The following is a 15,000-nucleotide window of genomic DNA, read 5'->3' on the forward strand; positions in this document are numbered from 1 at the left end:
CATGATTTTTAAAAAAGGCGCACCACTAACCGCACTAACCCTAACCCATTCCCCACCAGTTAGGCAAATTTTTCAACCGCATCACTTAACACCGCAGTTTTACATGTGCAATTTTTTTGGGGGGGAAATTGCTGTCTATACAGACAATATTGATTTGTAAATGATTAACTAACAATCTTGTCAACAAAGTTCTTTATTTGGAGCACATTTCTACAAGAAAGAGAAGTTACTGAAAAACTGCTTGTGCTTAAAGTGCTTTGGCACTCTTTGGCAATCTTGTAGACAAGGTTAAACTTAATCATCACATCGGCTCCTCTGACGACCTGTTTGCTGCTGAAAGGCAGTGGGGAGAGGGGACACTTGGGCAGTTATCGCAGCATATAATGTGTTTTCTGGATACACTGTGCTTTTTCAGCATTCAAAGATTGATGGCACCGTGTCAGAGCTGGCTATAAATTTCAGACGGATCAGGCCTTAACTTAACACAAAAGTTATCAATAGTTCTTTTCATCTTTTCCCTTTACTCACAGCTACATCCACTCTGTCGGGCCTAGGCTGCTCACTAGGGCTGGGTATCATCACTGATTTCTATAATCCATTCGATTCTGATTCACAAGGTCCTGATTCGATTTGATTCATTTTTGCCTGAGAGAGTCAGAAATATTATAATTCTGATCATTTATCAGTACTGATACATGTGGGACTACATCAGAGGTGTGAGCATCACAGCAGATGCCTTTGTGTCAAAGTAACTGAGGAGAAAACACAGAAAAACATGAAGGAGATTTTTCTGGCCTGGCTTTTTATAGCAGATAACCCTAAAAATATTCTGCAACTTTGCATAATTTGAAAAAGTTTAAATGTCTTCAGTATTGAACAGTAGAAATGAGGCTTTCTTGTCCGAGGACATTTAAGTAAAAAAGACAGCGGCCGACAGCGCTGTAAGAAATGGTAGACTGATGGGTAATAAGCGAATGAGTAATGCAGAGATTTGAGATGGGAAACTGTTCTTGAAGTACACACAGAGAGAGAGAGAGAGAGAGGGAGCTGTGCATGAAGTGTGTTTTATCATGGTGGAAGCAAAACAGCAAAAGTCAGAGTGAATTAATGGCGACATTTATCAAATGTGAATCGTAGCACAATATACACATATATGTGTGTGCGTACAGGTGCGAACCCTGTGAGTAGACTGGCTTAAAGTGTTAGCCTTAGCTAAGGAAGTCGAGCAGGTCATCTGCCTGATCTAGCTCCTTCTTGCCCCAGTCTGCATGTCAATGTATGAAGATGCTGAATCCTGAGTTCCTCCTGATGCACTGTTAGATAGAAAACACGTGCTCGGGGCTACGACACCTGTAAAGGACTTTGAGTGCTCCACTAGAAAAGAACCAGTCAATTTAAAATGTAAACAATTGTGAATTCAACAAGTCAAATCGAGGTGACGCAGATACTAAAAATCTCAGATGAGTTTGATTCACAGTGACTACAACCTCAAGGTCAAAGGTCAACTTTTTTGAAAATCTTATGAATGCTTTAATTCAAGAACAAAGTGGTGCAGCATTTTGAAATTGTTGCTTTTAGGTGTATCTGCCAGGAGGGAGCACTGCCAGTTGTCAGTATTTTGAGCTATTGCTACAAACTTTAAAAAGTATATTAACCTCCTAGGACCTGGCGTCCACATATGTGGACATCACATTTTGGGTTGTCTAGACCAAAATACTGTCCACTTACAAGGACATTATGCTGCCACTGTTCCATCAAAACTTAAAACGAATATCTTCATATGTGGCTCTCATTTTTCTTAGGAACAAAAATCGGGTAAAAATAAAAAATGTGGTGATTCTTTGTTTTTACATTCATCGGGCCGCAATATGCCCAAATATCAAAGAGAAATTAAAAATGCATGCTGTGGAAGAGTTCAGGTCTTAGGAGGTTAAAGATTTACTAAATACAATTTGAAACCCAACGAAACAAGAGCATTCAGGGAAAGCTGTGGATGCTCTGAAAGATGAAATATATTCATAAAACATAAGACAAACAATCAAACCCTTGAGTCTTTATATAGACGGGTACTTTGTAATATAGGTAACATTTCTGTTCAAATGCATGCATGACAGATTCCAATAGATAATAAGAACCTGACTGGTCATTGTAAAAATTCAGTTGCAGGTTTTGAGTTGGACACTGTTCATAAATCCGTCATGCTGCAGCCTGACCTTTTGAATAATTTAAGGACCTGAATTCCACAAAACAGCAGTTGTTTCTGGTAAATGTCAAACTTGTTAGAATCTCTGTCGGCTTACTGCTAAATTGCTGCTCTTTCAGTTCATTTCTAAGCTCAGATTGGTTCATTGAGTCAGATATTCTGTGAGGCAGTTAATCATTTTTGATATTGATCTTGGTCCAAGCTAAGGCTGTCCCCATAAATACCCCCAAATATCACCTTTATTTGGATACATAGTTGACAACTAATTCATACTTGTAATAAAATTACCCCTTTTCAGCTCCTCTTCACACACTCGTGTTTTGATGTCTGGTTTTAAATTTAACTGGCAGATGAATTGTCTGTTTTTGTCCTGCGTGGAGTAAAATTATTTACAGTGGCTTGCAAAAGTATTCGGCCCCCTTGAACTTTTCCACATTTTGTCACACTACAGCCACAAACATGAATCAATGTTATTGGAATTCCAGGTGAAAGACCAACACAAAGTGGTGTACACGTGAGAAGTGGAACGGAAATCATACATGATTCCAAACATTTTTTACAAATAAATAACTGCAAAGTGGGGTGTGCGTAATTATTCAGTCAATACTTTGTAGAACCACCTTTTGCTGCAGTTACAGCTGCCAGTCTTTTAGGGTATGTCTCTACCAGCTTTGCACATCTACAGACTGAAATCCTTGCCCATTCTTCTTTGCAAAACAGCTCCAGCTCAGTCAGATTAGATGGACAGCGTTTGTGAACAGCAGTTTTCAGATCTTGCCACAGATTCTGGATTGGATTTAGATCTGGACTTTGACTGGGCCATTCTAACACATGGATATGTTTTGTTTTAAACCGTTCCATTGTTGCCCTGGCTTTATGTTTAGGGTCGTTGTCCTGCTGGAAGGTGAACCTCCGCCCCAGTCTCAAGTCTTTTGCAGACTCCAAGAGGTTTCCTTCCAAGATTGCCCTGTATTTGGCTCCATCCATCTCCCCATCAACTCTGACCAGCTTCCCTGTCCCTGCTGAAGAGAAGCACCCCCAGAGCATGATGCTGCCACCACCATATGTGACAGTGGGGATGGTGTGTTAAGAGTGATGTGCAGTGGTAGTTTTCCGCCACACATAGTGTTTTGCATTTTGGCCAAAAAGTTCCATTTTGGTCTCATCTGACCAGAGCACCTTCTTCCACATGTTTGCTGTGTCCCCCACATGGCTTGTGGCAAACTGCAAACGGGACTTCTTATGGTTTTCTGTTAACAACGGCTTTCTTCTTGCCACTCTTCCATAAAGGCCAACTTTGTGCAGTGCACGACTAATAGTTGTCCTATGGACAGATTCCCCCACCTGAGCTGTAGATCTCTGCAGCTCGTCCAGAGTCACCATGGGCCTCTTGGCTGCATTTCTGATCAGCGCTCTCCTTGTTCGGCCTGTGAGTTTAGGTGGATGGCCTTGTCTTGGTAGGTTTACAGTTGTGCCATACTCCTTCCATTTCTGAATGATGGCTTGAACAGTGCTCCGTGGGATATTCAAGGCTTGGGAAATCTTTTTGTAGCCTAAGCCTGCTTTAAATTTCTCAGTAACTTTATCCCTGACCTGTCTGGTGTCTAAATCCAATCGAGAATCTGTGGCAAGATCTGAAAACTGCTGTTCACAAACGCTGTCCATCTAATCTGACTGAGCTGGGCAAGGATTTCAGTCTGTAGATGTGCAAAGCTGGTAGAGACATACCCTAAAAGACTGGCAGCTGTAACTGCAGCAAAAGGTGGTTCTACAAAGTATTGACTCAGGGGGCTGAATAATTATGCACACCCCACTTTTCAGTTATTTATTTGTAAAAAATGTTTGGAATCATGTATGATTTTCGTTCCACTTCTCACGTGTACACCACTTTGTATTGGTCTTTCACCTGGAATTCCAATAAAATTGATTCATGTTTGTGGCTGTAATGTGACAAAATGTGGAAAAGTTCAAGGGGGCCGAATACTTTTGCAAGCCACTGTATGAAGAACAATAAAGCTGAACACTTGTTGTCGGAGACATTCAAGTACTCATGCTCCCTCAGATAAAGCACGTCGTTTATTTCAGTGTTACTTATTTAAACTGACACTCAGCCCTCACCTCGACAGACACCTCAAACCAAAACACTTGAGCAGGCCACTTCATCTTCTTTTACTGACATCTTTGTCAACTTACAACTGGATTGTTCTCTGAATATGTTGGAAGTCGAGGACACTGGTGTGTTTTAGTATTTGTGTGATTTGTCCGCTACTTCATCTTCTCTGTCCCCAAATGTTTGTCTTTCTTTGTCCATTATGTCACATAGGTCTCCGTAAAGGTCGCTTTTGGATCACACCTGACCCTTACCACAATGATGACAATATCCAGATTGGACGGGAGGTGAAGATCAGCTGCCAGGTAGAGGCCACACCCCCAGAGGAACTGCAGTTCAGCTGGCTGAAGAACGGGCGGCCTCTGAGGAGTTCAGAGCGGATGGTCATCACCCACACTGACACAGATGTCTCGCCGGGAACCACCAACCTCGACATCATCGACCTCAAGTTCACTGACTTTGGCACCTACACCTGTGTGGCATCACTAAGGAACGGAGGAACCCCAGAGATTAGCATTGATGTCAACATTTCATCCACCACAGGTGAGGCGAGCTCTTATGGTGGGTGGAGTTAACAAACCCTTGTTAGCACATACATATTCAAACAGCTGCTAGCTCAAATATGCACGTTAGTGAAATACACACTAATCACAGCTGCCCCGATGACTTGACGGACCCTTCGAAGCAGCTGTTGTGATCAACGCTAGAGCCTGATTGGACATGGGGCTGGACGGCACAGTGAGAGGCAGCAACAGGGAATAATGGTCCGAGCACAAAACAAGGAGAAGGGCTGGAACACGGGCCTGTAATTTATGATGTTCAGTTTAGTTCAGTTCAATTTAGTTCTATTTATATCGTCTCAAATCATACCTCAAGGTGCTTTACTGTATATATATGTATATAAGGTAAAGAGTCTATAATAATACAGAGACGACACCCAAGGAGCAAGCGCTCTGCAACGGTGGGAAGGAAAAACTCCCGTTTAACGGGAAGAAATGTTCTGCAGACCTAGGCTCATGGAGGGACAGCTATGTGCTGGGCTGAGGGGTGATGGGTGGAAGACAAAAGACACACTGTGGGGTGTCGCTCAGCACCCCCACATGCCGTATGGCTGAGAGCGGCCGGCTGGGTTCAAGTCTGACCCTTTGCCGCATGTCTGCTGCTGCTTCCTGTCGTTTCTTCACTCATCCATCTAATAAAGCTGAAAAAGACACAGAGAGGCAGAGATGAATAATGACTAATGAGTAAATCAGAGTGGTGTATAAACACATAGTTGTTAGTGTGTGTTTCAATTCTGCACCCCCCTTCTCGCCAGCAATGGCTCTGGGCCCCCCTAGGGGGTGTGCCCTGCACTTTGGGGCCTACTGTCTTAGATAGAGACCTAACAGACAGCACAGTGTGACGGGGCCCTGAACCACACTCAGCCAGCTCGTTAGCTCTGCATGGGGTAACTCCTCACAGCTGCTGATTACAGCCATTCAAATAAAACGTGAACTTTGCCACACACAGTACTGAGGCTGATTATAAAACCGCCCACTCCTCTTCTAATATCAGTTTTTCAGAAATAATATCTTGGAGCTCTGAATTGTTTTCTTTGAACCTCGTCATCTGTGACAGCTGTTTGACACATCCTCTGCATCATTTCAAAAAAATACAATGGGAATGAACTCATGTACACTTGTCATTGGCTTGTTTCCTCTGTGCCACCAAGATTAAAATAATAGTTGTTTTTAGTTTTAGTGAAAAGTCCTTGAACTGTGGCACAAAGCTCTGAGCTTCTGCAGATACGAAAAGGAGCAGACCTTCAGACAGATGTCAGGCAGATGAACGACTGCCGGCGGCTTCCTGTTTGTTTATGACCTTGGCAGAGTGAAAGAAACAGTCAGCCCGAGAGGAGGAGGGGGGTGATCGAACTCCTGCTTTAGTCTAAACTCTGCTGTGCGTGACGCCCGCTGACGGATGAAGGTCACGCTTGGGTCACTCCTGAATTCCCATAAGGAAAATAAATGCTAAAACAGTCCAGCAGCTCTCTTAGTGTCACTCTAGATGAAGGACGAGTTCTTCATCAGACATTAAAGAAAAACATTTTGTGTGTGGAGGCAAAGTTAACCTCACAGATGAGTCAGAAAGCAAAGGCGTTATACCCACTGCAGCCTTATTCACGAGGGGTCACCACGGCAGGACGCTCCACGTGACCTTCCTGGTGCGTCTCCTCCAGCTTGTTGTGCAAAAGTCTACACCACTGGATTAATGCTCCCTAATTAGAAAGCATTGGACTTTATTTCTCTTCCTTCAACATCCACATGCAGTATGAAAAGAAAAAAAAAGAACGCTTGGACACTGCTAGCATCATGGACAGGTTTTTGACGGGGCTCCCACACAAACGCAAAGCAGGAGATGAAGCATCGCTGAATATGTTTCTAAACCAACTTCCTTTCAAGCCAAAGACTAGAAAATATGGTGAAGCATATCTTCCCTTTGGCTTCACCTGCACAAGTGCCAAGGTAGGTCTCCTGCAAAATTAGTTTCCCTGCCGTCGGGAGCAGCGCTGGGCTCTCCAAATCACGGACAAACAGGATCCCACATTCTTGATTTTTAGTTCACAAACACTTCTTGTAATGACTAACTACTCCTGACATTTTGGACATGTTAGGTCTTTATACAGTAAAGTTACAGCGGGATACAAATGATATCGCGCTCATCCTGCCACGATTTGTTCCCTCGGTTCAAATCATGGACAAACAGGATCCCACAGCTGTTTATGTGTTTAAACCCATTTTGCACAGAGAGACATTTTTGAAAAATGTATTGATAGCAATGTTGAATATTATTACACAGGAAAAAAAACAACTACACGTAAAATAATCACACCGTGACGCCTCTGCCTTTCTAAATGGAGCTAGCAAAAAAAGTTTGGGAACCACTGCCCTAACCTATGACATGCATAGCTGTAGACCTGCTCCTCTTTTATTCTGAACGGTCCAATCCTTGGCAGTTATCAGCAGTTATCAGATATCCTGTCTCTGTCCCTGTAGTTCCTCCAGAGCTCACCATCCCCAGGGGCCGTTCTCACCTCATCACTCAGGAAGGCGACACCGTAGACCTGCAGTGCCTGGTCTCTGGAAAACCCAAACCCATCATCCTGTGGTCTCGGGTGGAGGAGAGCGGGGTGGCGGCGGCGGCGGCAGCAACAGCACTGATGCCAGACGGCTCCATTCAGACGGAGAGCTACGACGGCATCCTGAGGATTAGCAACGTGACCAGAGAGATGAGCGGGACGTACCGCTGCCAGACGAGCCAGTACAACGGCTTCAACGTCAAACCCAGAGAGGCCTTGATACAGTTGGTGGTGCAGTGTGGGTAACACACATACATCACTCAGCCACCACACACACAGCTCTGTCCATGATTTCAGAACTAACGTTCAGAAACAGCTCCACAGTTTTATTTATCAGTAAACTGCAGCCAGGAAACAGAAGGCTGAATCAGTTTGTCAGGCATCAGGATTCCCAGACAAAGTTATTGGAAGTTCTTGAATGTTCTTGAATGTTCTTTCAAGTGTCTCAGAGAAAGTGATGGCAGATCTGGGTAAGAACAAACCATCATTGCTCCTTTCATCAAACAGGTGTTCATTCAAACTTAACATGGATATGAATCCAGGCTCCTCACACTGACGTCCACTCAAACATAGAGTTGAATTTACAGGCTGTCAAAGGCTACGTTCACTCTGCAGGTCTTAATGCTCAAATCCGATTTTTTTGTCTGCTTGTTCACACTACAAATAAAATGCGACAGCAAACGCGCTCTAGTGTGAACGCTCAAAGCGGCCCGCATGCACAAAAGATGATGTCACACACAACGCGCTCTGTTTAGACCCAGACCAACAGTATTGTTTGACTGGTGGCCCTTAATATAAAGACTTCGGACTTTACGTTTCCCAACTTTTGCTTTAAGTTATTTTGTTATTTACATAATAATGTAGATAACCTAATAATGATCCTTATTGCTGTTTTAGAGGAGCGGTGCTTCAAAGGATAACCTGCAGATTTCTGTCAGAATCTGCAGATTATACAGTACAAATAAAATGTTCACGTTTCTCCAACGTTGTCTTCCCAACAGTTTCACTGACATCTACACTGGATGGCCAGGAAGCGTTCACGATGTCTTCTCGGGCGCTTCTCCGGCGCTGATAATTGGCGTCTGTCTTGTGTCAGTGACGTAAAAGACGGATTTAATGTGACATGAGCGTTCAAACAGCAGTCGCTTTCTAAAACATCGGATATGTATCAGATTCAGTACCACATACAAAAGTGACCCAGATCGGATTTGAAAATATCGGATTTGTGCTGTTCACACTGTCATACCATGATCGGATATGGGTCGCATAGGGTCAAAAAAATCGGATTTGATGCGCTTTCACCTGCAGTGTGAACGTAGGCTATGAAGTGTCCAAAAATCTGTGAGGGACACGTTTGCTGAGCCTGATAGATGAGTGAGGCATTTACACCACTGGACTGCCTGCTGCTCCACAGCACTTCTCAGCTTTCCCTCTTCAAAGTGAATTTCCTGCAACAATAACTGTAATTAACAGGAATTCTACTTGATTTTGGGTGTTACTGTAATGAGCTGAGGTTGTAGCTCCTGCAGGACTCGTGTATGTGATTATTTATCAGAGGGGAAGAAAAGAATCTTTGGTAGAAGTTTGTTATGGATAATTACTGCACGTTTTCCCGTCAAAGATCTCCTTTCAGCTCAAACCATAACATCTGCTGCTCATGTAAACAGCCACCAACAACTGTGCTGCTTTAGCTCCTAAAATACCCAGAATGCATTGTGGAGCTGACTCCTAAGCCCTGCAGAAGACATGTCACACTATCCAATCAAACTGATCACCAGATCAGTTTGATAAAAACAGCAGATCAGTTGAAAGACACACCAACAGCTGCAGCTCAGCAGGTACACATTTCACCCCCTCGGCCGCGGGGCGCTCAGGCAGATGCTGACGGACACATGCTGCCTGCCTGTCTCGGACAGAGCTGAATCCACCACCTTCCAGTCACGCTCTGTCTAACCTGCAGGCTGCTGTGTCGCACAAAATAGCATCACAAGATGTGACGGGAAGACTTGCAGCTCCTGGCTTCATGCCGCACTAAAAGGCTGTCAGAGCAAATCTTCTCTGCAGCTTGAATAGGCCTCGTTCTGCAGAGAGTCGACGCAGACACTCACAGGAAATCAGCAGCCCGCGCTTTGAGTTTAAGGAACAAAACCTGACTCATAGTTTGAAAAACAAATCTTCTTAGTGATGCTTTATTTTTCCTGTCCTTTTCGTTTCCTGACAAGTCAACATTATTAAATGCCGAGCATATTTTATCCAAGTCTGACATTTCAAAAATGTTATCAAAAAACCAAAGACTAATAAGAAGATGGCTGAAAATGTAGGTTGAAAATAAAACCAATTATTAGACATGTTTTAATAGATTAGGAAAACTCCATTCAGTTTGAGCGAAACAGCAACAAATCATAAAAACAGTGACCTCACCTATACAGTAAGGTAAAGACTCTACAGTAATACAGTCAGACCTCCCTGTATGAGCAAACGCTTGGCAACAGTGGGACAGAAAAACTCCCTTTTAACAGGAAGAAAGCTTCAGCAGAACCAGGCTCAGGGAGGGGCGGGGCCATCTGCTGGGTTAAGGGTTAAGGAGAGGGAGACAGGACGGAAGAGAGCCAGAGATTAATAACAAGCATGATTCAGTGCAGAGAGGTCTATTAACACATAGTAAGTGAATAAGAACCAGTGCATCATGGGAATCCCCGGCAGCCTACACCTATTGCAGCATAACTAAGGGAGGATTCAGGGTCACCTGGTCCAGCCCTAACTATATGCTTTAGCAAAAAGGAGCAAGCACTTTGGCGACAGTGGGAAGGAAAAACTCCCTTTTAACAGGAAGAAACCTCCAGCAGAACCAGGCTCAGGGAGGGGCGGGGCCATCTGCCTAACTAATAATTAAATGCTGATGGGCGTATAAACTAATCTTGAAGCCTAATCTTGAAAGTAGAGATAGTGTCTGTCTCCTGAATCCAAACTGGAAGCTGGTTCCACAGAAGAGGGGCCTGAAAACTGAAGGCTCTGCCTCCCATTCTACTTTTAAATACTCTAGGAACAACAAGTAAGCCAAATAATGATATAATGTTAGATATTTTCAAACATTTCATATTAAAAATGTTAATGGAACCAAAGAATAGAATCACAATAAAAACGTAGCAAAATGTTTTTTTCATTTTCACTGAAATCACACTTTTTGTGGACAGAACAGTAAGCAGATTACAGTCAGGTTATAGGTGGATTACTCTGAAATAAGTGAAACAACATTTAAGTCACAGCAACACGGATTTAACTTCTAAGTGTAAGTGAATAGAAAATCTCCCTGAGCCTCGAGAAACCTGCTGACAGACAAATAAATACGAGTAAATCTGTGTGAACGAGAAACAAGCTGTACATGAACTGCACACTGACACAGCACCAGGTTAAATCTGTCAGAACAGAAAGCCAGAATGTATTTACTTCTCTATACTTTACCCGTTAATTACTTCCTGCTGTGGTGTAAATGAAAATGCTAATGAAGCCTGTATGGAACTTGAAGATAAACCTTGTGAGCAACATTTCAAATGAGCGGTTTTAGGGTTTACTTTGACAATAATCCCTCACAGGCTCTTACTGGATCTGACTGCATTACAGAGGAGACAGTGATGTGTGGTGGTGACATCTCCACAACTCGTGTGGAGTTTTAAACAAGTTACCAACATGTTCCAGGAAAACGAAATCTCCTGAATCAGGAGGAAAGAGTAGTCTTAATGTGAATTATGAGAACATCAGTGATCGATTTAGATGCCAGAGTTATAGTACCCATAGAAAGAGGAGGACTTCACTTTCACCTCTAATCTAAAAGGCTTCTAAGACCAAATCGTGGAGCATCCCAGGTATTGAAACTAGGGGTGGGTTTTGATTATCGATTTATCGATTAAAATCGATTCTAGCTTGGATAACGTGATATCGATTCATTAAAATCCTGAATCGATTTTTTAATATAAATTTATTTTTCCCGAAATGCCAGAATCTCAGGTTAAACCTCACAAAATTTCTCCAACCGCCAAACAGCTAAAGCAGTAAATGAGAGCAGGAACACGGCTTCTGCACAGAGACGTAAACACACAGCGCGGACCCGCCGACGGATCAGAGGCAGCGAGATGTCGCCTTTCTCACCTGACGGCACGGACACGGTCGGGGCTGAAAGCCAACAGCTCGCTAATTTTGAAGCGTCGGTGGGCGCTTTGTGTTCACGTCCTTTTTGCGCTCGATTCTGAAGCTGCAGGTTTGATCTTTCTCCAACCAAAATTGATTGAACCAGCAGAGAATGATGATCCAAACTACGCTTCACATTTCGCTTCACATAAACATCGTCAGGAATTTCCTCTTAGTTTTACTGATTACCCAGCAGTCTACGGTGTCGGCCGCTGTTGTTTTTTCTTTTCCTTTTTTTTTACTTACTTCCGACAAGAAAGCCTCATTTCTGCCGTTCAATACTGAACAAATTTAAACTTTTTTAAATTATGTAAAATTGCAAAATGCTCAGCTGTGTCTCTAATCAAACCTCTGTAACTTTGCTCTGCTTCACTTCGTTCTTGATCTACTGCACAATATTTTTAAGGTCATCTGCTATAAAATCCCAGACCAGGAAAATCTCCTTCATGTTTTTCTGTGTTTTATCCTCAGTTACTTTGACACAAAGGCCTCTGCTGTGATGCTCACACCTTTGATAAAGTCTCACAAGTGTCAGCTTTCTTTTTATAGATATAAAAATATAGATATGTACTGATAAGTGATCAGAATTATAATATTTCTGACTGTCTGAGGCAAAATTTCCCCGATTTGAATTGAATTGGAATCGAATCGATGCTAGAAATCAGTGACCCAGCTCTAATTAAAACCCTAGTGGGGGTTGTCCCGTAGTGGGCTGTTGACCTGCTATAAAACATGTGCATCATCACATGAGTCAATGTGCACAAAGGTGTGGGCCATTGCCACCAGGGGTTTTGGGTGGCACAAAATGTGAGTCGGGCTTGAGGCGCCTGGGAATGGGGCCGTTCTGATTCATATCTTCAGCAGAGCTGTCAGGGAAACTCGGGAAAGCTCTCTCCAACCACAGCGTCCCACTTCAGAACCAGCCACATCGTCTGACAGAAACTGGTTCATCCCAACTACACTGGAGCCAACAGTCCACTCCATTAACAGGTGGCACAACATAGAAGAGCCACTTCAACACCTTTGCTCATGTCATGATGCACATGATTAATATTGGGACAACCCCACTATGGTTTAAACACCTGGGATCTTCTAGAAACTTGACTCGCTTTTTTCCAAACTACCCTTTACTACCCTGACCTGCCGTTGATCAATGGTCATGATCATTTGCATATTAATGATCATAAACTGACCTCCCAGCCTGTTGTTCCTTCAGTGCTGCTAATTTCAGTCATTGTACAAATGTCCTGTTTATAGGGTTGGAACATTACACTCAAAACCTTGCCATCAATTGCAGGCATCCGTAGGATGGATTAAGAGCATAGAGTGTCCCTCCGTGCAGATGATCTGTTAATGTATGTATCTGATCCTGTTTCAAGTGTCCCCCATATCATCCACTCCCTAAGCACCTTTGCTCCTTCTCTGGGTACAAACTGAACTTCAGTAAAAGCGAATCCTATCCTGCTATCCTGGCTCTTCAAATACAGAGCAGTGCTACACCTTTCAAAACAGCCAAAAACAGCTTTAAATCCTAGGCATAAATATAAGAAGAGATTTGCACAATCTCTATGAAGAAAATTTCTGCCCGCTACTTGAAAAGGTCAAATTGGACTTAAAGAAATGGAAGCCACTTCATCTATCGTTGGCAGGGAAGGTAAATTGTATAAAAAGGAATGTAATCTCCAAGTTTCTTTATCTATTTCAGTGTATCCCACTTTACCTTCCAAAATCATTTTTTAAATCTATTGATAAAGCTCTGATCTCATTTATATGGGATGGGAAAAATCCTAGAATACGCCTGGATCTGTTACAGAGGCCTAAAAACCTAGGCGGCTTAGTCCTTTCAAATTTCAGCCATTAATACTGGGCCTCAAATGTTCAATAAATCATGTATTGGCTCCACACCCCAGATGAAGATTGGTGCCAAATTGAAGCGGTGTCTTGCATCTCCACCTCCCTTAGAGCCTTGGTCACCTCCAGCCTTCCAATTTCCTCACGGCGGTACACCACCAGTCTTATAGTTATTAACACCCTCAAAATATGGGCTCATTTTCGAAAGAACTTTGGATTTAAAAATCTTCTCCATTTGAGCCCTATTCATAATAATCACCTTTTCCTTCCCGCCAGATTAGACTCTGAGTTTGCTGTTTGGCAGAGACGAGGCCTCCATAACTTTTCTGACATGTATATAGACGGTGTCTTGGCAAGTTTTCAGGATTTGTCACAAAAATTTGACCTCCCTCAGCAGTATAACCCCAACTTTCCAAATATAACACCATTTACTGGTGCAGATGATCTGTTGAAACTCACATTTAAGCCTAAAGGTCTTATCTCAAGGATCAGTAATTGTATAGCCTCCTTTAAGAATATAACAATGGCAAAGATCAGAGCAGCCTGGGAGAATGAGCTGGGGGTGGACTTAGAGGGGGAGACCTGGGAGAGCGCTCTTTTAAGAGTAAACAACAGCACTTTTTGTGCTAAATTAAACATCATACAGTTCAAGATTCTTCACCGCATTCATTACTCCAAGGCAAGATTGGCCAAAATATTTCCAAGCATAGATGCAAGCTGTGAGAGATGTAGAAATCCCTCTGCAGATCTAACACATATGTTTTGGTCATGTCCTACTTTAAAAGCCTACTGGTCAACAATTTTCAAAACACTGTCTGAAAGATTGAATGTTGAGCTTCAACCTAATGTAGTTATGGGTATATTTGGTGCTACAGATAGACGACATAGAACATTAAGGAAAAGCTACAAAAGCATAATCGCTTTCACTACACTGCTTGCGTGCAGAAGGATATTGTTGCATTGGAAGTCACAAAAGCCACCCACAGTGGCTCTGTGGTTCAGTGACCTGACACAACGTATACAGCTGGAAAAAATAAAGTATACTCTCAAGGGGTTGAAGGAGAGAGTCTTTGCCGTTTGGGATACATTGCTAAAACATTTAGAGAAAATTAAAACCATACCCATCTGATACTCACTTGGCAGCTACCGTATACCCTTGTTGTGATGGCGATTAATTTTGTGCAAACTACTGCCCTTTAAGTGCACATCTTTAAATATGGTGAATTTTGATGTACCTCATTTAAATTCTTTTTATTTTTATTTTTTTGTTTTGTTTTTATTTTTTATTTTTTTTCTCTCTGGATCGGTGTCCAATATGTTCTTAGGGTGCGGTACACATATAAAAAGGAGCATTGTGATTTCGTTGCATGTATATCAGGTTGGAAACCTGCAGTCAGCTGAGACTGAGGGAGTCACCTGGATGAAAACGTCCAGCTGAACAGAATCATCCTGCTGGGGCTCCCAAAGGTTGTGTTTTTTAAAAATGTGAATTATAGGGTAGAAAACTTAAGATGCCCATAAAACATGGATTTG

At 42.7% G+C, this 15,000-nt stretch overlaps 1 protein-coding gene across 1 annotated transcript in view; it reads left to right on the forward strand.

The window, feature by feature from the left end:
- LOC116333145 (MAM domain-containing glycosylphosphatidylinositol anchor protein 2-like) overlaps positions 1-15,000 on the forward strand; it is a 209,511-nt gene that overhangs the window by 144,241 nt on the left and 50,270 nt on the right. Inside the window, exons 7-8 of the mRNA XM_039603582.1 lie at positions 4,527-4,856; positions 7,349-7,669. Coding sequence (XP_039459516.1) covers positions 4,527-4,856; positions 7,349-7,669 — 651 coding nt within the window. The remainder of the gene's footprint in view (positions 1-4,526; positions 4,857-7,348; positions 7,670-15,000) is intronic.

The sequence above is a fragment of the Oreochromis aureus genome, linkage group 19, assembly GCF_013358895.1.
Source record: "Oreochromis aureus strain Israel breed Guangdong linkage group 19, ZZ_aureus, whole genome shotgun sequence".
Lineage (NCBI taxonomy): Eukaryota > Metazoa > Chordata > Actinopteri > Cichliformes > Cichlidae > Oreochromis > Oreochromis aureus.